At 39.0% G+C, this 24,875-nt stretch overlaps 2 protein-coding genes across 5 annotated transcripts; both read left to right on the top strand.

Moving 5' to 3' along the window:
* Positions 1–2,308: 2,308 nt before the first annotated feature.
* Positions 2,309–14,247, top strand: LOC143851231 (RNA-binding KH domain-containing protein). 4 transcript variants are annotated; one of them, XR_013236264.1, is made up of 9 exons: positions 2,309–3,093; positions 7,351–7,785; positions 8,194–8,445; positions 10,773–11,162; positions 11,278–11,354; positions 11,427–11,538; positions 11,802–11,958; positions 12,043–12,123; positions 14,190–14,247. XR_013236264.1 is itself a non-coding variant. In XM_077360583.1 (8 exons), exons 1-7 carry the CDS (start codon positions 2,413–2,415, stop codon positions 11,943–11,945), a joined length of 2,091 nt encoding a protein of 696 aa, XP_077216698.1. In that variant the 5' UTR covers positions 2,309–2,412; the 3' UTR covers positions 11,946–11,958; positions 12,046–12,272. The 4 variants fall into 4 exon arrangements, 2 of the variants coding, with proteins under 2 accessions (XP_077216698.1, XP_077216697.1); XR_013236265.1 differs by having other exon boundaries at positions 12,046–12,123; positions 14,190–14,239; XM_077360583.1 differs by lacking the exon at positions 14,190–14,247 and having other exon boundaries at positions 12,046–12,272.
* On the top strand, positions 13,674–24,174 carry PAP28 (purple acid phosphatase 28). Its single transcript, XM_077360584.1, has 5 exons — positions 13,674–14,057; positions 14,190–14,337; positions 20,512–20,930; positions 23,285–23,745; positions 23,895–24,174. The coding sequence occupies exons 1-4, from the start codon at positions 13,872–13,874 to the stop codon at positions 23,732–23,734; spliced, it is 1,203 nt and encodes a 400-aa protein (XP_077216699.1). The 5' UTR covers positions 13,674–13,871; the 3' UTR covers positions 23,735–23,745; positions 23,895–24,174.
* Positions 24,175–24,875: the final 701 nt, after the last annotated feature.

The raw sequence follows: 24,875 nt of genomic DNA, 5'->3' as shown, positions 1-24,875 counted from the left end.
CTGCACCGCTCGGAGAATGCCACATGTTCCCAATTCATCAACCTCGAATGCGTGACTGTGTCCGCGCCACGTAAGATGCAGTATTCGTGCCGCTCACGAGGGTGGCGTGAGATGGAATGAAGAAAAAGCGAACACACGCACTAAATAGAGGGGCTGTGTTCCCCAACCTAATTTTTTTTTAACTTGGGACAGGCCGCTCTAGTGTATTTATGACTACTCTTTTTTACACCAGAGGGGATGTGCCATGGAAAAAAAGGAGGAAAAATTATAATTTACCAAGGAGAAATAAGTACAAGTGAGGTTCAAATATGTAGACCATTCATTTGCTGGGCCCACCTTGGATAGGCTGTGCAATCAAAAATCAATTCCATTAAGATGATGGTAACAAAGGCTTCTTTAATATTGAATAAAATATTGGTTTCGGATTTTGTACCAGAATTCGACCGGGTCCGAAACCGGTGCCGAAACCGAAATTTTAAACCTTGCTTGCTGCAACTTGATAATATAAACAGGGTAGTGAATAAAACTCAGCATGGACCGGAGTCTCAACACAAGAAAGTGCCATTTGCGTGCTCTAGAATGGATGGTTAAGATCATTCCATAAGGAAAGGCGAACACAGTGAGTGTTCAATCGTCAATCTGGGCCATCCAATCATAACATGTAGTCATGCTTGTGGCATATCCTGTCCTCTGAGGCCACGTTTGGCAGCCATGAAACTTTTTTCCATGGAATATTGGATTATCTTCCTTCCATTTCTTCTTATTCTCGATCCCGTTTTAAAAAAGACGAAGCAAAATTAAGGTGTTGTGGAATTAGAGGGGGATGTGAGGGTGGTATTCTGATTCCCCTCCGATCATAATGGAATATTTGTTAATTTTTTTAATTAATTTTTTGTATTTTATCTTTCTTCTCATTCCGCTGAGGGAGATTTGAAACATGGGTCATCAGAATATGATGTTGATTCCGATTCCTAATTCTGACAATCCAAACTGAGCCAAATGGTGGTCAATTCCAAATTCAATATAAAATAATCCAAGTTGGGTAGCCAACCCTAATGACAGCTTATCCAAGGATTTCTATCGACAAACACATGGCTGCAAACAGCCGTGAGACTAGTGTGGGTCCAGAAATATTAAGGCTAAGCCTATCTTGGCCCTCTAAATCTATAAAAAAATAAGCTCAGGCCCAACCCCTTTCGTAAGCCCAGCAAGTCTAATAATGTTAGGTTGGGTGTCTAGTATGGGTCCCACCGCTTTCGGGCATTCAAGAGAAAATTGAAGGTAACACGTACGAATACCCCAATTCGTGTCCTGCCCTAATCTCTCCCACGTGGCAGTCACGCCACTCTGGCATTGTGGCCCCACCCTTGATTGATCTGAACCATCCCTTCATAGGCCTCTGCTGAGTCTTCTATGGCCCCGCAAGACACAAGTCATCGAATCATAACATACAATAACGCTCAGGCGCTAAGATTTCATGTGAACAACAAAAAGAAAATTGAGGAAAAATACAGATACACCCCATTAACTATAGCCAAATTCCACTGCTAACCCGTAGCATAAAAGGTACCGAAGACACCCCTCAACTTTTTGACATTTTTAAGTAGACCCACTCCGTTGACGGTTATTTAGTTAAACATGATGGAATGCCTAAAACTAACCATGATTAACATTTTGAGGACAAAAATACCCTCGCCACTGGTTTTAAGCGACTTGCAAAGGAATTAGGGTTACGCCATATCTCACCGCCGTCACCTTCGGGCACCACCATCACCTCCACGGCACCGCAAACAATGAAACCCCCACTCCATGACTATATCAAACTCCATGTTTCAAGAAAAAAACACTGATAAAAACAAAGAAAGATCTAAAATATTAGGGTTTCTATATAAAGCATGATAATGATGTGAATGAAGACAAAAAAAAAAGAAATTCCTACATCGAGGGTTTGTGCTGATAAATAAAAAAGAGTTTGAATCAAACCTTAATTTTCAGTTTTCAGGTATGAAAGTCCTAATTTTTAAATGGGGAAGATGAGGGCATTATAGTCATCTCCTCCTCTCGGTCCACTCTGTCACGTTAAAAATATCCACGGAAAGTTTAGGGCGTGTCTTTGGTAACTTCGACCGCACGGTTGGACGGGATTCAAAGCAAAGTCTGTCAAACAGACGGTTTTGATCAACCAAAGGTGGGACCTGTGCTTTGCCATATTGGGCTCCGGTCTCAATCACCATGCACGGCCCCACACAGTACGACAGTGATACCGCGGGTCGCAAAATTCGACGACCTAAAAACGAAGCGGGAGAGCAAAAAGGAATCACCCAAAAGAGTCTACGAGTCAACCCAAGTCTCTCTCTACCCCCTCTATATCTCTCCAAAGTCTAAACTCACTCCCCAGAAGAAGAGAGATAGATGGAGGGCGCGAAGCGCCAGATGGATACCGGCAACGACGTGCCGGAATCTAACGACGGCCACAACTTCACCGGAAAGCGGCGGCGCTCCGCCGGAGGAGGATCCAACAAGCTTCCTCCTCCACCCCTGAAGCTCTCTCCAGGAGAAACCCTATTCCGAATCCTCTGCCCGGACGACAAGACCGGCGGAGTCATCGGAAAAGGCGGCGCCATAATCCGGCAGTTCCGCGAAGAGACTGGCGCCAAGATCCGGATCGAAGATCCCGTCCCCGCCTGTGACGAGCGCGTAATCCTCATCATCGCCTCATCAACTTCAAAGAAAGATAATTCTGAAGATAATGGAGAGAATTCGGGAGATGAGGAAGATGCTGATGTGGCGAATGGGGCGGAGGAAGAGTCGCCAGCTCAGAGGGCGCTGGTTAGGGTTTTTGAGAGGATGTTGAAGGTGGATGAGGAGAGATTGGGGGTTTTGGGAGGTGATGGAGAAGAAGGTGAAGAGAAGGAGGGGAGCGCGGGTTTGGTGGTGTGTAGGTTGTTGGCATATAGTAGTCAGGTGGGTTGTGTTCTTGGTAAAGGAGGGAAGATTGTGGAGAAGATTAGGCAGGAGAGTGGGGCTCAGGTTAGGATTATTGCCAAGGATCAGATTCCAGCTTGTGCTGCCCCTGGAGATGAAGTGATTCAGGTATTGAAATCACTGTTTTCTTTCTGTTCAATTTGGTGAATTTTGATTTATTTGGTTTTTCTCCCCTATTTCTTTAACAATTATCGTTTTCTTATTTTCTATCAATCGTTTTGCCGGTAATTAAAATCTTGGGGGTTTCTTAATGGAATCTATGTTTGTGCTTAATTTACTGTTTTCCTGACATAATGTTCATTATTGTTTGATTGAAACTCTTAGAATTGTATGTTTGAGTTTTGAATAACATGCGTCTGGTAATAAAAAGAATGTAGTTTTTGTTAGAGTTAGCTGCTTAGTGAATTTTTAGCTGGGAGCGGTAGTTATACTAAGTTGAACTCACCAATGTAGTTGTTTCCTGTTGTAATTTTCAGTGTTCAGTAATTTGGAAGTGTTAGAGGTGGAATTTATTTGTCACTTCAATTTATCATCTTACTCAGCTTATTGGTTCTGATTTGTGGGGACATTTGAAATTGGGATTGGTAGGTGGTCAAGGAAGCTCCATCTCTTGGAGAAACTAAAGCATCTGTTTAGGTTTGAACTTGCATTGTAGGGTTTTTCATATTTTGTCGAGAAGCAAATCGTCTATTATTAGTGGTCTTTGTTGCTTAACTGTCATTTCTTGTTGGGGTCCTTCCATCAGAGAGATCTATCTTCGAGCTCTGATCAGTTGTCAGCTTACAAACACATGGATTTTCTACTTAGTTTGTAATTTGTTATTCTTGAAGGTTTTGGGTTCAAAATTTGATTGTTTTGTTCTTTTCTTTTTGTTGCAAATCCTTATCCTGCATCTTGTTATGGTTGGTTACTTAGGCCATATTTGGATACCCACAAGATTTAGATTTGGATTTCTCACATTTGCTGTTAAGATTTGGAACTGGATGAGATCCTTAGATTTCCAAATCAGCTACAATTGTGAACAATAATCCAATCTTCAAATCTGTTCTGCAAGACATTATTTGGAAATCAATATTCGTTGCAATTACCTTCACGCTCGCTGCTCTTTGACCTCTAGTCACCCCCCCCCCCCCCCTCTCTCTCTCTCTCTCTCTCTCTCTCTCTCTCTCTCTCTCTCGTACAACATGAGCATTAGGATCATTGATGTATTTTGTATCCAAAACTCAAATCCAAATCCAAATACAAAAGCATGAGGTATCCAAACATGGCCTAAGGTTAGTATGCATACGACCTGTTGCTTTTGCTAACACTGTTTGTGCCAAAGTTACCGGGATCGCCCTTGCACCCTCTGACCCACGATCCGGGCTCGCCGACCCGAAACGTGGGTCTTTTGCGACCTGGATCACAAAAAATGGCGACCCGGGCGACCCGCGCTAAAGGGAGCAATGCATAGAGAGAGGGAACACTTATGTGGACTAGGAAAAGAGAGTTGCACAATAGTTTATTAGTTTGATCATATTTTTATGTTCTTATTTTAGAACCGGGTAGTTATTTTCTGTTTGCTTTCAGTTAAGATTGAGAATGCAATATATGTTGGTATTTAATTTAGTGATATTTGGAGATCTTCAAATTTTATATATTATGGATTGGATTGGAACTAGAATTTTCATTTTGAATATATATGAATGGCATACATGAGGTTTTTGGTTTTGTTTATTAAATGTATGTAGTATGGACTATAAAATGATATACTTGTAAAAAATATATGAAATTATATATATAGAGTACAAGAGCGACCCAGATTTGTGCTCCAAATCGACCCGCGAGCTAAAATAGCCAACCCACTTAGCCTACTCTCATCGTACCGCGTACTGGGCTACCATCGTACCCCATACCCGTTCCCGTACTGCGTACCGGAATGAACCGCGTTCCAGGTAACCTTGGTTTGTGCTCCTCTCCCTTAACGCACCAAGATCGCTGCAAAGTTTTTAATGCCCCGGTGAAATGATGAAGTTAAAACTTAAGGTTGGTGTACACACTACATACGACCTGTTGCTTTTGGGAAGATGTTCGCATTTTCTTACCTGTGTTTGTAAGCCAAATGGCTATCTAGTGAATTTATTCACCCAAAAGCTAAAAGTTTGATCGTAAGGGCTGTGCAGAAAAGTGTTGAGGGTTTGGAGCTTGCTCAACATTGCAATCTAGGCCTACTGTGCTAGTTTTGGATGATTTTCTAAGCAAGTCAATTATCATTAGTTGGACAGCATTGGACCTATTTGTTAAATAGACCTGGCAATAAATTTTTGAAAAGAAAATTCGTGAAGGAACATCACACAAGGATAAAAGATGTATAATAACTTCTCTACCATTTTCTAGATAAATATTACAAGTGCTCATTTGGCTGTATCAAGGTAGGTTTTGAGACTTATGTTGCCTTGGACTCCTAAACTATTTCTATTGGGGTGTGGTAATACTCGCGGCAGTGTTCATTGAATATCATAAACAATTTGGTAATTGGTATGTCTACCGTAATATGCTGTTACATGGGCTTTTTAATATCATGAATGTATATATGCCCATATAAAATGCATATAATCATACCCCCCTCTCTCTGTCTGTCTCTGCACGTGCGTGCACACACACACTATATCTATTATTGGTTTTCATTCTAGACTATTCTTCTAGTGCTATTTTAGTCAAAAGAACTGGTGCAAACATCTCCATTATTTTCAAAATATTGCGAGAAATAAGTTTAAAAAATATAAATCTATCTGGATATTCCTTTTTAAGAGGCTGCTGTTGGATCAAATATCAAGTGTGGTATTCCTTTCTATTGACCATCTCGGTCCCTTTCTTTCATAAATCTTTGAGCCATTCAGAAAAATAAAATAAATCTCTCTGGATATTGGACACTGACGTAGAGTGGTTCCCGGCCATAAATATGGGTTTCAATTAACCTAGGGTGTATGGAGTTTTCTTTCATTTTGTGTAGGGGTTTGTAGTGTGGTGTGAATAATATCCCATGTGAGGGGCATTCTTGTCCTTTGTGTTAGGTAGGGTTATGATATGTTGGGGGTTACTTTTCATTTTAGGGGACTTTTGATTTTACCAGAGATTGATACATGTTCTTTCGTTTGGGCTTCATACTCCATCAAGAGAGGGAGATTCCTTTCACTTGGAAAATTTCAGACTTTTGGGAGCAAGATCTGCACGAAATTTCCTCCCTTCCTGCAATTTTTTTCCTTTTATCTTCCTTGTTGCAGGCAGTTATTTGCAGGTTCTTGAAGAGCTCGGTAAGTTTTGGTTGCCCTGTCAATTGGAATGAAGTTACTGAGTCTTTGATTGTCTTTCCTCTTTTATTGAATTAAAAGTTTCAATTTATCAATCCAATTGCCTTTTGAATTCTGATTTAGTTTTGCAATGCATCTTGAAATTTCTGTAATATGTGAAAGTTTGCACCCTGAAATCTTATTGTGAGTGCTGGAATTCCAAGCTTCGTGTGGATCGATCCTCATAATCGAAGTGGATGGAGAAGATCCCTGTTGATCACTATAGACCCAAGTGAGGCATGGCAATGGAACATTTGGGACCCACCAACTGTTCAATCCATGATTCATAGATCAGTCCGTGCAAGATGAGTTCACTTCACTGAAGAAGGCTCCGAGTGATTCTAGTTTATCACCATTCTCGTTTTTGAGCAGCTGAGTTCCCCATCTGTTTTTTTTTTCACCAAGGAAGCCAAGACATGGAACTCGAGTAGGGGAATTTCTGCTACAGGACATTACATGCAGTTACTCTTAATATCTGTATTAGTTCCTTAAATTTCAGTTGGAAAGCCCTACTGAAAAGTTCCAATTTAATATAGCTAACCGATGGTCCTGATTTCATTCAGAGATTTTCCTTATAGTCAGTCACGGTTAGGGATTCAAGAGAACCGAACCATTATAAATGGAAAGAGCAACATCTTGCCCCCCCCCAAAAAAAAATAAAAATAAACGCCAAAACACCCACCCACGAATGTACTGATTGTATGCATTATGGATGGTAGATTAGATTGTTGTTGGAGAATTCTGTTTTGGCTACCAGGACTTTGCAATGAAAATAAGGCGTTGAACTGTTAGCATTTGATAGTTCCCCATGGAGCTATACATATGAATGAGGTGCAATCTATAATAGAGCCATGGAGCTATAGTAAATGAATTAGGTGAACTGTCCACAAATCTTTACCCAACATATCTTTCTTAAATCTACTCTGAATGGTCTGATGTCGTTATCTTTTATCTTCTCCTGTGTCAAATTTTCTTTTGTAGTGCTAATTTTGTGTTTATGAACTCTACTAATTGGTGGCTCTCTGGGTCCTGGCAGATAATTGGGAGTGTTTCAGCTGTAAGAAAAGCTCTCCTATCTGTCTCTAGTTGTCTTCAGGATAACCCTAGGTCGGATGCAGCCAATTTTCCTGCTACTAAACCATCGGGGACAATGCTTCACGGAACTGGTCCACCTGCACAAGTGGACACATTTCTTCAAAGGGGTTATGTGCCGGGTCATCATGCCTTGGATTATCATTCGAGGGGCTATTCTTCAGTGCCAGGACCAGATAATGTTGCAGCAAGCCACAGAAAGGTTCCGGAAGAAGAGATCACGTTTAGATTGTTATGCTCAAATGACAAAGTTGGTAGTTTGATAGGTAAAGGAGGCACTATTGTACGCGCTTTGCAAAATGACACTGGTGCCTCGATCAAGGTGTTGGACGCAGTGCCTGAGTCAGAGGAACGAGTTGTCATGATATCTGCATTTGAGGCATGTAAATCCATCCTTTTAATTGGAATCTTTTTACCATAAATAGTAATGAAAGATGTATTGTCTTAGATTACTTAAAATGTGTACTAAATGGTCAACTTTCTTTATAACTGTTGAACTATTAGTTACTTCTTGGCATGGTTTTAAATTTCGGTTGGGACCGAAACCGAAACCACCAAAATCCAAAATTTCGGTCGGAGTTCAAAATTCTAGCCGAAATTCGGGAAATGTAATTAAAATTTTTTTTTCCAAAATTTCATTTTCAGCCGAAACTTCAACACATTAATGAAATTTGTTTTTTTACAGGATTTCGGCTGAAATTTCGGTTTTGGCTAGGTCCGAAACCGATACTGAAATTTTAAACCTTTCTTCTAAGGATGTTGTTGCTATTGATTTTGACTGTTGCAGAATTCAGAGTTAAAACGTTCTCCAGCACAGGATGCCGTGATCCGTGTCCATTCTAGAATCACGGAATCAGGAACTGACAAAGGTAATGCAGTGTCTGCAAGGCTTCTCGTACCTGCACAGCAAATAGGTTGTCTGCTGGGTAAAGGCGGTTCCATTATTGCAGACATGAGAAGAGCAACTGGGGCTAGTATTCGGATTTTTGTGAAGGAACAAGTTCCAAAATGTGCTTCACCAAATGAAGAAGTTGTGCAGGTGATTACTAAGTCTTCTACATGCATGAGGCGTTCAATACTATGCAGTCTGTTCTGTTGTTTGTCTTATTATGCATGTTTAGTTCTAGTTCTGGAAATGATACTAAATTTTTTGAAAGCCTACACCTTACTAGTAATGTTCATGGTGATCTTTGCCCCTTGTTTTCTGGTATAGTGAACATTGTTCTAGTCTTGTATTCGATATTTAAGGAAAAGAAGCTTTCATTTCTTACGAGTTAAGACTATTAGCTACACTCGCTAATATGAATTGGACTTCTTTACCCTTGTAATCCTACAATGATTTAGTTTTAACTTCTGCAGTCAGTTGTTTACCTAGCACCTTCGACGGTTAGACGCTTGGGTGAAGGCTGTCTAGGTTCCTAGATGGCCAGCTGGGTAAGTTGCATAGGGTCTAGGCGAGCCCTTAGCCACTAGGAGACCGCCTAGTTCTAAGGGCAGTTGGTGAAAGAAATGAAGAAGAAGATATAAAGTTGGAGATAAAGTGGTTCCAATTCACTGCGGACACATTTGTCGAATAATTACATAAGATACATGAAAAAACTCATAGGACAAAAACACAAAATCAGGAGGATGCTTCATAAAAACTTGTAGTGGAATGGTTTGTAAATGCAATCTTATTGTACTAGCTTTCACTACTAGGTTCAATGTTTCATCACAGTCTAGTCATTTTGTGTTGAATGTTTCGTCATAATCTAGCCTTGTCAATGTTTGTACTTTGTAGTATCATCAAATGACTCTGGTTTGGTATTGTTTGAGATTCTGTTGGTAAGAAAGTATGAGACTGCTTAGTTGCCTTCTTTTGAGGAGTGTCGTAATTGTCAAAGGATAGGAGCACACAACTCCAGTCTTTATAAGGAGATATCATATCCCTTTTTCTTTTTTTTTTCTTAAGAACCATATAATGGTAAAGATCAAATACACAAGGAAATAGAAATACCATACCACATTATCACCACTCTTAACAAATTCCAATAATTATACACACACAAATTGACAATGGAAATGTCATTGCAGACCCATCAGGTAACCTCTTCTTCTCTCATGAGCACAGGTCAAACTGTGGAGGCACTCATTGTTTGTATATGATTGCTTCTGGGACATTTTTCTGAAAATCTTCTTCGCTGTCATTTTTTCTTTTTGTCAGCTCTATCTATTTTCAAAATTTTCTTAGATATAATTCAGTCACCCCTTGTAAAGCTTAGTCATCAGTATAGAAAAGATACGTCAGCTGATTGTTTGAAAGGATTTGTCTTGTCTTAAGAGAACGGGGGCTCTTTTAGGAGGTGGTGGTTGTCCCTTCCTCCTGGATGCTGCGACTTATGGCCAGTTTTTCTGTTTTTTCAGACTGGAAAAAGTGGGGATGTTTTCTTCTGGGGAAGGTGGAAGAGTGAGAGGTGGCTCCATCTCTTGACTAGCTGGCTACAGATTTTGTGATGCAGTTCATTGGACCTATTGTTTAGACTTTTAAATGTGAAACAGCAGTGACATGCTAGCACAACTTAATGTTCGGTTTGAAGAGGACTGCGCGCCTGTTATTTGTGTGAGTCTCAATTTTGATGGATGTTTTCCTTAGTTTCTTATTTCTAGGATACGGTTAGTGTTCATGTGATTTGGAGTTTGACCCCTTGATGCCGTGGAACTGTGGAGTGAACAGCTCTTGCTCATTTGGGATTGGGCTTGTAGCTCAATCGCTGAGGCTTTGTTTCTCAACCTTGAGGTCCCAGGTTCAATCCCAGCTTACCTACCCAAAAAAAAAAAAAACTCGCTCATTTCTTGCCCTTTCAACTTGACTTAATTGTGAGGGAGATGATGTTGCATTTCAGACTAGGGAGTCTTATCCGCAGTTGGAGTAAATGAGTAATTATCAGCTCATTTGTTTGAGATTTTGAGCTGCTACAGTATGAAGGACACGGCATGCAGTTAATTTCTGTTCTTTCTTTTCTTGTTTAGATTAGATTCTCTTTTAATTGATTTAGCTATAATTGGCCTCGGTTTTCATGGGAAATGCCATGCCTTCTGGATTAATTTCTATATAAAAAGGTTATTATCTATGATGCACAGGTTAAAAGGTAATAACAATTGGGATTTATGTCATAAATCTTATTAATATGAAGACATGAGCTCTAATGTGTGGTAGGAAGTGATCAGTGACAAATCTGTTGTTTGAGCGTAGCAATGGGAAAAATGAAGAAAAAAAAAAGCTTTGTTAGCAAGTAACAGTACAAGAATGGTGTGTGTGTTATTCTGGCCTTGTGAATGGGTATTTAGCAAATTTTCAGATAATTAAGGCTTGGTGTTTGTTGGCAGGTTAATGGTGGCTTGCAGTCTGTTCAAGATGCTTTATTTCATATTACAAGCAGGCTTCGTGAGACGGTATTTCCAATGAAACCTCATCCAAATGTCGGTGCAGGGGCATACTCATCCATGCCACCTGAGATTCCTTCTCCATTGTTTAGATCAAGGCACGACCCTACCTCTCCGAGACGTTTCCCTCCCTCAATCGGGCTTTCCCACGGGATGGATCATTCTACTGGTCTCCCACATACCATGGATCACCACCAACCTGCTCCCCCACACAGTATGGATCGCTTTGGTCTTGCAAATGGTGACCGAGTTCACTATTCGTATTCAAATGAAAGATCAGGACATGGCCCTAGCTTTGATCGCCCTCCTTCTCCGAGGTCATGGGCTCCTCAGGTAAAGGCCGCAAAGGCCATTTACTCGTTTTAGTAGTTCTAGACTTGCGTGCTTTGAATGTGAACTGAATGGCTAGGTCTTTTGATGTGAAAGTGAAACCCATTATTTTCTGCAGACCCTAAACAATGGGAATCCTCGAGGTGCTGCTGATATTGGAACAGGTTTGACTCCTGGAAACAGAGCCATCAGAAGGTACCATCTTTTTGTGGATTCATAAGCTTCACTTTTGCACACGCTTCTAATCAAGTGAGTTGAATTCTGCAGTGGAGTTCTGACACCAGTGGTGACAAGCACAACCGTGGAAGTTTTTGTTCCTCAGCAGTTGTTGCGGTTAATTTATGGAGAGAATGGTACTAATCTGAATCAGATCAGACAGGTAGGTGGGGTCTGTGCCTTATAATTTTCAATTGAATCAAATTATAGCAACCTGCCCACTCGCGTCAATGACCTAAAGCTTCCCTAAGTACGAGGAATTCCGTATCCTTTTAACTCCAGTATCATATATCCTCTTTCATACCACCAAATTAATTTGATCTGTATATGTAAACTTGCTACCAAGTCAGTGAGATTTCAAAATCCTGGGTTGTCAGTAATTTGTTAATGATCTTGGTTTATAATTGTTGTTCGATATTTTTTTAGATCTCGGGTGCCAAGGTTATAATGCATGACCCAAGGCCTGGGGCTACCGAAGGAATAGTCATCATATCAGGAACGCCTGATAAAACCCGTGCTGCTCAGAGCCTTCTTCAAGCTTTCATCCTATGCGGACAGACGTCCCCTTGATAATTTCAAATCAGTATGTGAATGTTTCTCCAGTTACCTTGTTTTCACTGATCATGTTATTGGTTTAAGCTTGACCGTAGTTGCGTCTGTTTGACAGCAGGGAAATGGCAGGAGGCGGCAGAGGATTGCGTGTAGTCGATGGAAATGGGGTTTTACTTTCGGCTGATCCAGACAGATGGTGATAATTATCTTCTTTTAATTCGTTTTCTTTCTTTTTAAGCCCATCATGATTTATATAAACTGGTTTTTGATTGAGAAGAAACATTCACCGAAGAAGATAAATTTTGTACAAATAGTTTTTCAGATTCTATTTAAAGTTTTGATCAAGCTGAGGGACTGTTCAGTCTTCTCTCCACCAGGTTGGAAAACTTCCAACCTCAACAACCCTCTTCCTACATGTGGTTCTCTATAAATACCCAAATTCCCCTAAACTCTCTCTACACAAAAAGTTGCTTCTGCTCCTGCTCCTGCTCCTGCTCTTGTTGGATCATTTACAGACTGGTTACCAAACATTACCCAATATCAAGGTTTATAATTTCGGTTTTGGTACGAAATTTCAACCGAAATCTTATAAAATCACGAAAACATTTCAGTACTAAATCTGGGCTGAAATCTAGGTTAGATTTGTCGCCACTTGTTTTGTCATTCTTAAAGACATCTTGTTTTTCTTCTCTTTTCTATGGCTGAAGTTGATTTTATCACGGTTTCTATTGAAATGTTGTTCGACGGAAATTTTGCTTTTTTATCTGCAACTTTCATTCTTTGTATTTGAGCCCAAGAGTATAGAACGGACGGGATCTGAGTCTGAACATGTGCCATCTTCTGTACAACCTTGCGCCTTATGTGAAATACCGCCTACAGGGTACCTGATCGGGGCATAGCCCCCTCTTTAATAACATGTTTTTGTGGGGCGAAATCTTGTATTTTTCAAAATCAAGTGGATTTTGTTTCAGTAGTAGCATCTTTTCTGTTTCTCTTCAGTGATTCCAAACACCAGCGTGTGTCTCCAGGGTCTTGCAAATGTTACAGAATATGCGAGAATGCTTCGTCTGCAATCAGGATGATTTGGAATTTGACAATTTGAAGGTGACAATCAAGTCAGATGAGGAATTTGCTACTGGATGTGGGAATCGATTTTGGGTCCAATAATCAGTTTTGGACTTTAAAGAAAAATCTGAAAAAAACAAGCCTAGAAAGGCAAGAATGGCTGTTGGAAAAAAAAAAAAAAAAAACTATTTAAGAGCTACCACCACTTGACAGTGCCAACCTATTTAAATGACAGAGATGGGTGGAAAGTACCAAAATCAGAACAAATGATACGAAATTTCAACCTTGTCATTGATAATATCAGAGCAACATTGTCATTGATATAACTGAGTCAAGACACTGCCTCAAATTTTGAGTGTTCATGTGGTAGAAGACAACAAGTAATGGTGTTTCAATCGCACAAAAAAAATACCGTATGTTGCTATAAATTGGAGATTTTGTATTAGTGGGAGTGTCTTAGGAAATACAGGGGCATAAAAAGTGCACTCTTGGGCTCCCCGGTTGGTGAGCCCAACGCTAGTTTTACCCGCGCCATGGTCACCGTCCGTACCACTTTTTTCCACTTTTTAACTTTTTTTGGGGAGATAGTAAATTCGCATCCCCTGTAGGATGATTCGCACCCTCCTAAAGTGAATTGACGTTAGGGGGGTGCGAATCATCCTACAGGGGTGCGAATTTATCATATTCCTTTTTTTTACCGATAAAAAAATAACCGAAGTGTGAAAAGAGTAGTCATAAATAATCTATAAGAGGGTGGCCCGTGGAAGAAAAGTAGGCAAATATATCACTCCCTTTTTGTTCTTGAAAATGAGATCATAAATTCATAATTAAAGTTCAGAATTCAGGCTGGGCGAAAATTTTGTGAGAAGAAAGTGTGTGATGTACGGAGGGAGATGGGATATGCTACTCCATCTCGTTCTCTACCTTCTCTTCATCTCTCTCTCCCTTTCCTTTCTCCAAACCCTTTTCGGAAGGTTAATGGTAGGTCACGGTGGTGTCAATATCAAAAGGACCGCCGATCTTCCTCTCCGATTCCGCTATGATGGCACCTTTAAGATCCTTCAGGTCATAATAATTTCAGATTCATTCCCATTCTCATTTTCGATCCTCCTCTTCTTCTTCTTCTTTTTGTTTTGTTAGTGTGTATAAGCTTGAGGTTTGTTTGGTTTCATCTATCCTGATTTTCTGTTTGTTTAGGTGGCCGATATGCATTACGCCAATGGAGTTATGAGCAGATGCCGTGACGTTTTTCCGTCTGAATTCCGTTACTGTTCTGATCTTAACACGACGCAATTCGTTAGGAGGATGATTGAGGCTGAGAAACCCGATTTCATCGCTTTTACAGGTAAAGACATTTTTCATGAGGTCACTAATACGACGGACTTTGATCTCAGTGTGCTTGCTTCTCTGTCGAGAAACTGTGTGATTTATTTTCTTTTATTGTTGAAATCGCCACTTTGTATTCTGATGAAACGTTTTTGGAATTTCGTTCCCTACTCTTCTACTTCAGCGAATGGGATTAAGATTCATAGATGACCATGGGAACATTCCAGTTCCAGGATAGGGAATATATCTAAAATTCTTAAACTAATGGGTAGCCCGTAAGTAGTTCTGATGAGAAACACATCGGATCTCCATTCTTCAACAGGAATACTTATTGATGATGCCAATATACAGGATGGGTAGCCCAGAAGAAGTTCTGATGTGTTTCTCATTCTTCAACAGAATGCTTAGTGATGATGCTTAAACTAATGGGTAGCCCAGAACAAGTTCTGATGATAATATAGCTTCGATGTACGCTTTCACTTTTCCTCATCACCTGTCCAATACTGTTTGTATATCTAAAATGCTTAAACTAATGGGTAACCCGTAAGTAGTTTTGATGAGAAACACATCAGATCTTCATTCTTCAACAGGCATGCATCAAATGGAGTTAGATCTGACATGTTTCTCATTGTTATTGAGAAACACATCAGGTTATTGTGAAATAACCTGCCAAAAGAGGGGCCACAAGTGCTGCACGTAGGCCAACTCTAGAAAGAGGGGCCACATGTGAGGGGGAGTGTTAAAGTATAAAGGATTAAATAACGCCTTCTCGAACAGTTTAAGCTTTTGGAGTATCTGGTATTTTAACAGTTATAACAAGGGCTGAAATTTTGACCTAGAAGTTTGATTTTCAAGCCTGGTTTAACTAGCAAAAATGCCATCAAAAGTCTCAATTTTTCACTATTTTCTCCTCGGTTTTAAAGCTCATTAAAGAATGAATAAATCTCATTTTGACATAGGTGAAAAATGTGATTTTACATAGCCATCAGTCAGATTAAAATCAACCCAAAAGAGTTAAGGAAGATGATAGCATTCAACCCGCTGAGGAGACTCCCTCAAGTCACTGAGTCATAAATTTTAAGGGAAGTGCTTATTTTTCTTTCCCTTTTTTTTTTCTATCAAATTAACATCGATGGAGTAGATAATTCACTGCCATGTAAGATAAGTTTGGATGCTCTATATAATTTGTTTTCTTCTTTGTCTAAATAGTTTTGAGAATTTTCTGAATAAATTTATGTTCGTGTTCGATCATATCAGTGTAAATCTTAAATACGATAGCCATTTTGGAACACTCGACTTCACAATGTCCCACTCCTGTAGTGGTTTTGTGGTAGCTTTTGTTGTTTTTGTAGATTAGTTTTCTTTCCCTTTGTGGCATGCATCCAAACAGAAGAAATAGATTTCTAAATAATGGAAAGGAATGCATCCAAACAGTACAAAATCTTTCTCAGAAGGGATGGAAGGGCTTTCATAGGAAAGCGAAAGCCCTATCAGAGTGGATAGACCTTTCCAGTCAACCAAATAGGCCCTTATAGAGAACCCATGGCCAAAATTTCAGGGTATTTTAATAATTGGAAGAGGTCTTTTCTAATTTGCCCTAAGTGTTAGTTGGTCAAAAGATATCCCAAATCTTACAAAACCAACATTAAAAAATAGACATAACAATCCCAAAACAGTATGTAGCTTCAAATCAGTTTTAAAATAAAGCCCATATTCAGTGCCCGAAACTTAACGTTACATGCCTCTTTCTCTTTGTTTGAGAGCAAACTATGCCCTCCGTATTAATTGGTCGAAAGATATACATAAATCTTGCAAAACCATCATTAAAAAAGAAATGTCAGGGATTCATCGTGAAAATTCAAAATAAAACCGGTCACCGATGCTTACATGGGCAGGAGTGTGATAACGCATAAGATGTGCGTGAAGCTTAACGTTCCCGTCCTCTTTCTCTACATAATTTGAGAGCTAAACGATGCTTTCTTTAGGCCATAGGCATTGTCCACGTAAAAGCTCTCAATATGGTATGTTCTGGCGTCGAGAGATTGGAGTTGAAGCACGTTACTTATTGTCCTTTCATCCATTTCATCTCGACATTGTTGTTGTCTAGTGGCAAACACCAGCAAGACAATGTCTCCCAAATCCTACAGGTGTTCATTATAGATGTTAAATAGAAAAAAATATTTCAAGAAAAAATAAATTAGGAACTTATTGGGAAATTACATTCTTTACGATGTTGTGTAGTTGATTCTTTGCATCAACAATATGTTCGTTAAGGGTACTATCAATCACGTAAATCAATCCTTGAGCATCTCGGAAGTACCGGCCCCTAAATAGTGGGATATGTAGAAGAATTGTTAAACATTCATTAATAATTTCAAAGCATAAAAATGTAAAAAATCTATATTTAGAAACAAAAACTCTTAACTCATTACCTTATTTTGATCATTAACCTCCCACCCTTTATATTTTGGACTCTATTAGATCGTATCCTTCTTATTAAATCCTATTAAAACACAATTGGAACACAAAAAATAAAAAAGACAATTGCAAAAATTATTAACACCAACTTATTTTCCACTTACCACCATAACTTGGAATCGTGAGGTTGCATATGATGGCATTTTTAGCCTTTGCATTAAAATCAGTTATTAATATGCGCATTTTTTTCTTGCCAACAAACTGTCTACAAGTCTACGTTAATGCCTGTCATATCATTTTCGCTAAGAGACCTATCAGAGAAAATTACAAAATAAATAATGAAGTGCAGTTTAAGAACAAGAGTTAATGGTGTTAGATTGTTAGTAGCAAACAGAGTAGTATTACTAATAGTAGACATGATTAGGGTTAGCTAGGTACTATATAGGGATTCTAGATAGTCCCAGAATTTTAAGTTTTCTACTCTGTTTGACTATCACTATCAAGTCACAAATGTCACAATTATAGCCTCTCAGATTCATCCAAGTTGCTTTGTTCTAGTTTCTTGGGACCAATTCTGGTGGAAGCTTTGAATCCAAGAGTGGCTGTCTAAATCTGGCATTAGAAGCCTAAACCTAATAAATGCAAGCTATCATACAGAAGAAAACTCTTCGGTTGAAACTAAAAGTGGGGAGGTACTTCCAAAAGGGAGCTGAGCCAGAGGCTTTGCCATGGCATGGCACTATCAGGAAAACTAATATACAACTGGCTCTTATTTTCATGGTTAGGACTTTTGTTAGCCGTGTCAGGTGTCATCTCATCAGAAAAAAACATGAAGTGAGAAGTAGTCTTGGTCAATTATGTCGGCTCTGAATTCAAGAATCTGAATGCCTGAAATTGTATGTTAGAAGTCTCAACAACAGACAAAATTGCAACCCTTTTGCTGTTTAAATGATAGAATGGAACCACTTCAAAAAAAAAAAAATTGAGTTGCAAAGGTCAGCTTTCAGAAATTAGAGATGGTATTTCTTTTCTATGTATTGATTGATTTCAGATGTGGATACCTCTTTGATTTCAGAAATATAAATAAGGCAATAGTATAGGCAAGGCAAAATCTTGATGGGGAGTTTAAGAGGAATTTCAGACTCGAGAATACAGTAAACAACCAATACTTGGCACTGACTGAAACAGTCCATGTGGTTGTAGCCAATCATCATTCAATAGTCTACAATGGCAAATTTGTAGGACATTGAAGTCAAATGCAGTTATCAGAATCGAAACAATAACCTAGGCAGGGGTTCGTAGCTCTCTTTGACCTTCCCAAACAAATATAATGTGTATACATTGAAGTCAACTACCCAAGGATTGATTTACATGATTGATAGTGCGCTTAATGAATGTCTTGTTGATGCAAAGAATCAACTACACAGCATCGTAAAAAAAGTAATTTCCCAATAAGTTTCCCATTTATTTTTTCTTGAAATATTTTTTTGTTCTATTTAACATCTATCATGAACACCTGTAGGATTTGTGAGACATTGTCTTGCTAGTGTTTGCCACCAGACAACGACAATGTCGAGATAAAATGGATGAAAGGACAATAGGTAACGTACTTCAACTTCAATCTCTCGGCATTAGGACATACCATATTGAGAGCTTTTGCGTGTACAATGCCGTGGGCCTAAAGGAAGGCATCATTTGGCCCTCAAACCATGTAGAGAAAGAGGACTGGAACGTTAAGCTTCACGCATATCTTATGGGATTATCGTAGTTCTGCTCATGTGAGCACTGGTGGCCAGTTTTATTTTGAATTTTCAAGGTTAGTCCGTGACGTTTCTTTTTTAATGTTGGTTTTGTAAGATTTCTAGATTTTTTGACCAACTAGCACTTAAGGCATAGTTTGCTCTCAAATAAAGAGAAAGAAGCCCGTAACGTTAAGTTTTGGGCACTGAAGATGGGTTTTATTTTAACACTGATTTGAAGCTGCATACTGCTTTGGGATTGTTTTTATGTTTCTTTTTTAATGTTGGTTTTGTACGATTTGAATATCTTTTGACCAACTAACCCTTAGGGCAAATTGGAAAAGACCTCTTCCAATTATTAAAATACCCTGAAAATTTGGCCATGTGTTCTATGTAAGGGTCTGTTTGGTTGACTAGAAAGGTCTTTCCACCTTGACAGGGCTTTTCTAAGAAAGCCTTTTCATCACTTTCTGAGAAAGGTTTTGTACTGTTTGGATGCATTCCTTTCCATTCCTTAAAAATCTATTTCTTCTGTTTGGATGCATACCACAAAGGGAAAGAAAAATAATCTACAAAAACAGCACAAGCTACTAGAAATCACTACAAGAGTGGGACATTGTGAAGTCAAATGTTCCAAAATTGTTATCATGTTTAAGATTTACACTGATATGAATGAACATGAACATAGATTTGTTCGGAAAATTCTCAGAACTACTCAGAGACAGAAGAAAACAAACTACTTTATTCGATGTCTTGTCTTCATTGCCTTATTCATTATTTATTATATAATAAAATGTAACTAGGATATTGTAGCTTACTGGTGGCATGGTTTTAAATTTCCACTGAAACCTACACGAAAAGACTAAAATGTTTTTGTTTCCTTCCCTATCGAAATGCTACCGAAATTGAAACACATAAACAAAAATAGTAAGTGTATTAATGGTACACTATCAGTCTGTGTTCCATAATTATATTTCTATGAATTGCACGTGAAATGTGGTACAAATTTAGATGTATTACATGTGAAATATGGTATGTAATAAATACTTGTGCAACATCACATGTCATTGGGAGTTCAATCTTTTAAACCAGTATGGATGATTGCATTGTTTATGTGATGGTTTCTAAGTTTGTGTATATGCTTATTCTTGCATTTTCGGAAGTTTCATCTTAAAATTCTATCATTTGCATATGTTTCCAGACGTTTCCATGATTTTATGGGATTTCCACTAAAATTTCCAACCAAAACCGAAATGTTTCTGCTTTTGTGGCAACTGAAACCGAAACCAAAACTGAAATTTAAAACCTTGATTGGTGGATCTGCTTTGGATCAAGACATTAGAGTTTCCATCCTTTGCAGTGCGGGTCCAAAGCCTCACATGTAGTGCTTTGAGTTGTTAGAGGAACCAAAATATATTTGATGCAGTAATTTGTCAAACTTTTTTTTTTTGCTTTCGTTGTCAACTTGTCATTCTTGCGTTTATGGGGTTGGGACTTTAGCTCAATGGTTGAGGCTTTGTATCTCAACCTTGAGGTCGCAGGTCTGATTCCAGCGTACCTACCAAAAAAAAAAAAAAACTTGTCATTATTTTGATATTTTGATTTGATTTGTGAATAATATGTTTTATTTTTAAATAATTTTGGTAATAAGTTCATACAAAAAGAAGAATAGACTAGTGAAAAAGAAGTTAAATCCTCTAATTCATGTTGTGTACGATACAAAGTTGTGTGAGAGAAGCATGATGGGGAAGAACATTGATCTGATCTTTGTGGATCATATAGATTCTTACAATGAGTGGATCGCTAAGAACAGCCTCTTATGTCAGGGTTTGTCAACTGTTTCCGTGTACAATACCATTTTTCATGAGGCCCCTCTTTTTGTTCAGTTTTTGTTTCAGTTATTAAAAGCTGCCGAACAGCTCTTGCCAAAGTGGATCATATGCTTGTTGATGTCATTGTGCTTAAGTCCGATCTGGCTATCGAGAAAATATTAAAGGCCTCTCTGAAAAAATATTTCATTTGTTCTTGTCATCTAGGAGATAACATATTTGGGCCAAGCACTTCTGATGCTGCGGAGTCTCTCATTGAAGCCTTTGGTCCTGCCATTGAATCGAAACTTCCTTGGGCAGCAGTTTTGGGTAACCACGACCAAGAATCTACCATGACCCGTGAAGAACTCATGTCATTTATCTCTCTTATGGACTATTCCATATCTCAGCTTAACCCCTTTACTGGCAGTTCTGATGCCGAGTTTAGCGTGGCTGATATTGATGGGTTTGGAAACTATAATATCAGAGTACATGGTGCCTCAGGTTCAGATTTGGCAAATGGCAGCATCCTCAATCTCTACTTTCTCGACAGTGGAGATAGGTCAACTGTCAATGGGGTTCGAGGTTATGGGTGGATCAAGGAATCTCAACTTCATTGGCTTCGTAGCATTTCTGATGAGCTTCAGGTAAAACAGAGAATTCTTTCAGAACTTGGTCACTTCAAATGCTAATTGTCATTCCTGTTGTTCGTTATGCATTTATGTTTCTCGGAGAGGGTTGTGTTCCCCATGTTTTCTAATCCATACTAAATGAAGAAAACTAAAATATGCTGTCCAAACTACGAGCTGCAAAACATGACTAGAGGCTATGTTACACTGGATATTGTCCATTATAACTTCAAATTGGAAAGGTGGTTGAGAACCGAAAATGTGCCTAGGGAAAGAAAAATCTCAAGCTTGAGTCTTACACTTTGTGAACTGAAGATCATGCTTCTCATCAGAAGAGATATCAGGAAGTTGAATGAAAGAGGAGATTGATTTCTCCCTACTGAAGATTGTCTATATAGTTGCTATTTTTGTGACCTGGAACACGGCATGTGTCTTGTGTTAGGTACAGCCGTACAGGTACGAGGGTGTCAAGCACAGCGAACCCTAGAAAGCTCCACACTCCAGTGCCCGTAAAGTAGTTATTTGATAAACTTAAAAGACCAGTATTGGCATCATTGCATAAAGACTCGCGAATGCATAAAGTTTAGAAAATGCATCTAGGTAAAAGAAGTATAGAAATACGATCACACCATATACGATCACACCATATTAATAGTATGGAGGTAATGATATCTACATTCCCTTGTTTTAAAAATGGTAACTCCTCTCGTCATTTTACACATTTTGGAGCAGTAACTAGTGTTAGAACCACGGATGGCACGTCTAGTGAGTTTCCAGTTACAATAGAACTGCACCAAGGATCAGCTCTAAGCCCTTATCTTTTTACGCTAGTTATGGATGAGCTTACGGAGGGTATCCAGGATGAGGTGCCATGGTGTATGTTATTTGCAGGTGACATAGTATTAATCGACAAAACCAAAGCAGGAGTAAATGCTAAGTTAGAGTTATGGAGAACTACTTTGGAATCCAAAGGTTTTAGACCGAGTAGGACTAAGACAGTATATGGAATGCAACTTTAGTAATGTAAGGAGGTGGGATGAGGATGTAGTAAATATGACTGGACAGGAGGTACCTAAGAGGGATATCTTTCGCTTTCTTGTTCAACTCTACGTAAGGAAGGAGAGATTGAAGAGGATGTTAACCATAGAGTAAGAGCAAGTTGGTTGAAGTGGAAGCTTGCCTCAAGAGTTCTCTACGACTGCAAAATCCCTACCAAGTTGAAGGGAAAGTTCTATAAGACAGCTGTGAGGCCAGCCATGCTGTACGGCTTAGAATGTTGGGCCACCAAGAAGCAGCATGTGCATAAGATGACTGTAACGGAGATGCGAATGCTTAGATGGATGTGCGGCTACACAAGGTTAGATAGAATTAAAAATGAAGACATTCATAAAAAGGTGGGAGTGGCACCAATTGAGAAAAAGATGAGAGTGCACCGCTTAAGATGGTTTGGACCTATCCAACGTAGGCCTTTGGATGCTCCAGTGAGAAGAGGTGACTCATGCCAAGTTGATAGAGTAAAAAGAGGAAGGGGCAGACCGAAGACAACTTGGGTAGAAACAGTGAGGAAAGACTTGATAGCTATGAACATAACATAGAACATGACCTTCAAAATGATCCACGTAGACGAACCCAACTAGAGCTAGGATTAGAGTCGGGTAGATTCCTTTCACCTTCTTCATGAAATTTTTCTAAAGGATTCATTTAGCCGGCCCCAACTAGTTTGGGCAAAAGGCTTGTTGAGTTGAGTTGAGTTGAGTTAATGAACTGTTAAAGGCTATTACAATTCCCCAAAAAACTATTTACAGCAGTAAAAAAGTGTTCAATGAAGTGATTAGTGCCATTATCAGGGCGAGGGTCTGTGGATAGTTCTTCTTGATCTGTTATGGAAGATGCAGAATACCACATAATCTCGAACTATTTCCTCTTGAGAACCAGAAAAAACACCCAAATCTCCCTTTTGTTCTCTCTAAAAGAATCAGGACACCCAAATGTTCACTTTGTTCTGCTGGAAAATCAAAATCGGTGTTCAATTCTCAAAATGGGTTTCCTTCAATAATGCAAAAAAACACTCCTTCCTCAATTTGGTCTTGTGCAAAAGAAATAGAAGCACACAAAAACCCTCAAAAAATTTTCATCCCTTCCAACAGAACTGATCTAGGTATCTTTCCTGTAAAACACCGCTGAAATACTCGACTGGGTCTCCTACAAAAAGAAGCAAAACTTCTGAAAAAGCTTAGTGCTTTTTCTTGCCTTCCTCTCTTCTGAATAAAGTACAGCAGATTTGGTTATTCCCACAATTAGCTTTCATTAACATGTTGCAGGTTCACATTTACCAGGATCTGAGAGGAACCTTGGGATTTTGTTACTAACAGGCCAAAAAGCTTGATGCTGATTTGCCGTCCGTTGTCTCCCCAGCCATGGCATTTTTCCACATCCCGATTCCTGAGGTTCGACAGCTTTGGTTTAAAGGGTTTGTGGGTCAATTTCAGGAAGGAATTGCTTGTTCTTCCATTAACTCAGGAGTTCTTCGTACTCTTGTTTCCATGGGAGATGTAAAAGCTGTGTTCATTGGCCATGATCATGTCAATGACTTTTGTGGGGAGCTAGAAGGTATATGGTTTTGTTATGGAGGCGGATTTGGATACCATGCTTATGGAAAGGCTGGCTGGCCAAGGAGAGCGAGGATAATATTAGCCGAGCTTGAAAAGGGAGAGAGAGAATGGATGGGAGTTGAAAGGATTAAGACATGGAAGCGTCTAGACGATGAGAACCTGAGCAAGATTGATCAACAAGTTCTGTGGGAAAAGCAATCAGCTAGCTGACATGGTTGCAGGTAGCGACACTTTTAAGAAAAGTGTTTTGCACTAGATTTTGTACATTATCATACTTGCATTTTTCACTAATTTTCACGGAGGCATTTTTTATTTGTATTCACAGTTACTGTTATGGATGAATGATATCATTTTGATTCATGAATTTCAGAATTCTTGCTTGTTTCTTGGAGCTTTTTGTGGGAAGTAAAACAGTTAAGCGAGTTACACCGATTTTCCAGTTGGGAAGCTAATTGCAAGCACTTGAACTTCCCTGCAGACAGCAAATATGCTGTTGAAGGTCAGCTCACCAATCTTTTTCTTCTGTTGTTATGTAACACAGTCACGGAATATTACACGATCCTTGTTGAACGGTGCCACAGTTTTAATTATCTGCATTTGTAAAATAACATTCTGTAATATGTATTAAATCATCAGTCAGTTTTTCTAAATCTCTCCTTTACTCCATCTTAGTCAGTCTTTTCCAATTTTCTCACTCTACTCCCCAAACCTTGCATCCCTTTCTTCTCTGAATGATTGGCAAATGCTGCCAGAGATGGAAGCAAATGATATTGACAGTGTGTTTCTCAGAAATCAACTTAATGGTAGTGGATTCTCTGACCTGAACTTTTTAATAGAATTGCTACCTGTAGAAGTAGAAAGAAGTCCATTTATAATTTCAATGTTATGGAGTTGTCTTTTAAGCCAGGGATGGCTTGGAGGCTATCATCATTTTCTCTCATCTATATTTCATCTGACTGGAATAATGATCCATGTATTTTTGGTGATTTCCCTACTTGCCTTTCGAGGACAGGGGAAGCCCTTGAGGCACCTTTCACCGGGACAAGGCAGAAGAGGCTGAAGAGCTGCTTTATATGCAAATAAGATTGTATGCATGCATAGAATATTCAATATTATACTCAAGTAACTGTTAAGAGGTACCCATTTGCAAATAATGGTTATAATACTTTTCTATCTAAGTTAATAGCTTCAAAAGTAGCTCTACTCTTATAACTGTTAAGAGGTACCCATTTGCAAATAATCTTATATGTCAACGACTCAACAATGGCTTCTAATTTGCATATAATCTCATATGTAAATAATGGTTATAGTTATAATACTTGTCTATCTAAGTTAATAGCTTCAAAAGTAG

The sequence above is a fragment of the Tasmannia lanceolata genome, unplaced genomic scaffold, assembly GCF_043159265.1.
Source record: "Tasmannia lanceolata isolate RefF3 unplaced genomic scaffold, GAP_Taslan_0.1 ptg000018l, whole genome shotgun sequence".
In the NCBI taxonomy this organism is placed as follows: domain Eukaryota; kingdom Viridiplantae; phylum Streptophyta; class Magnoliopsida; order Canellales; family Winteraceae; genus Tasmannia; species Tasmannia lanceolata.
The sequence above is the reverse complement of the archived record's forward strand: the minus strand, read 5'-3'. Positions and strand labels throughout refer to the sequence as shown.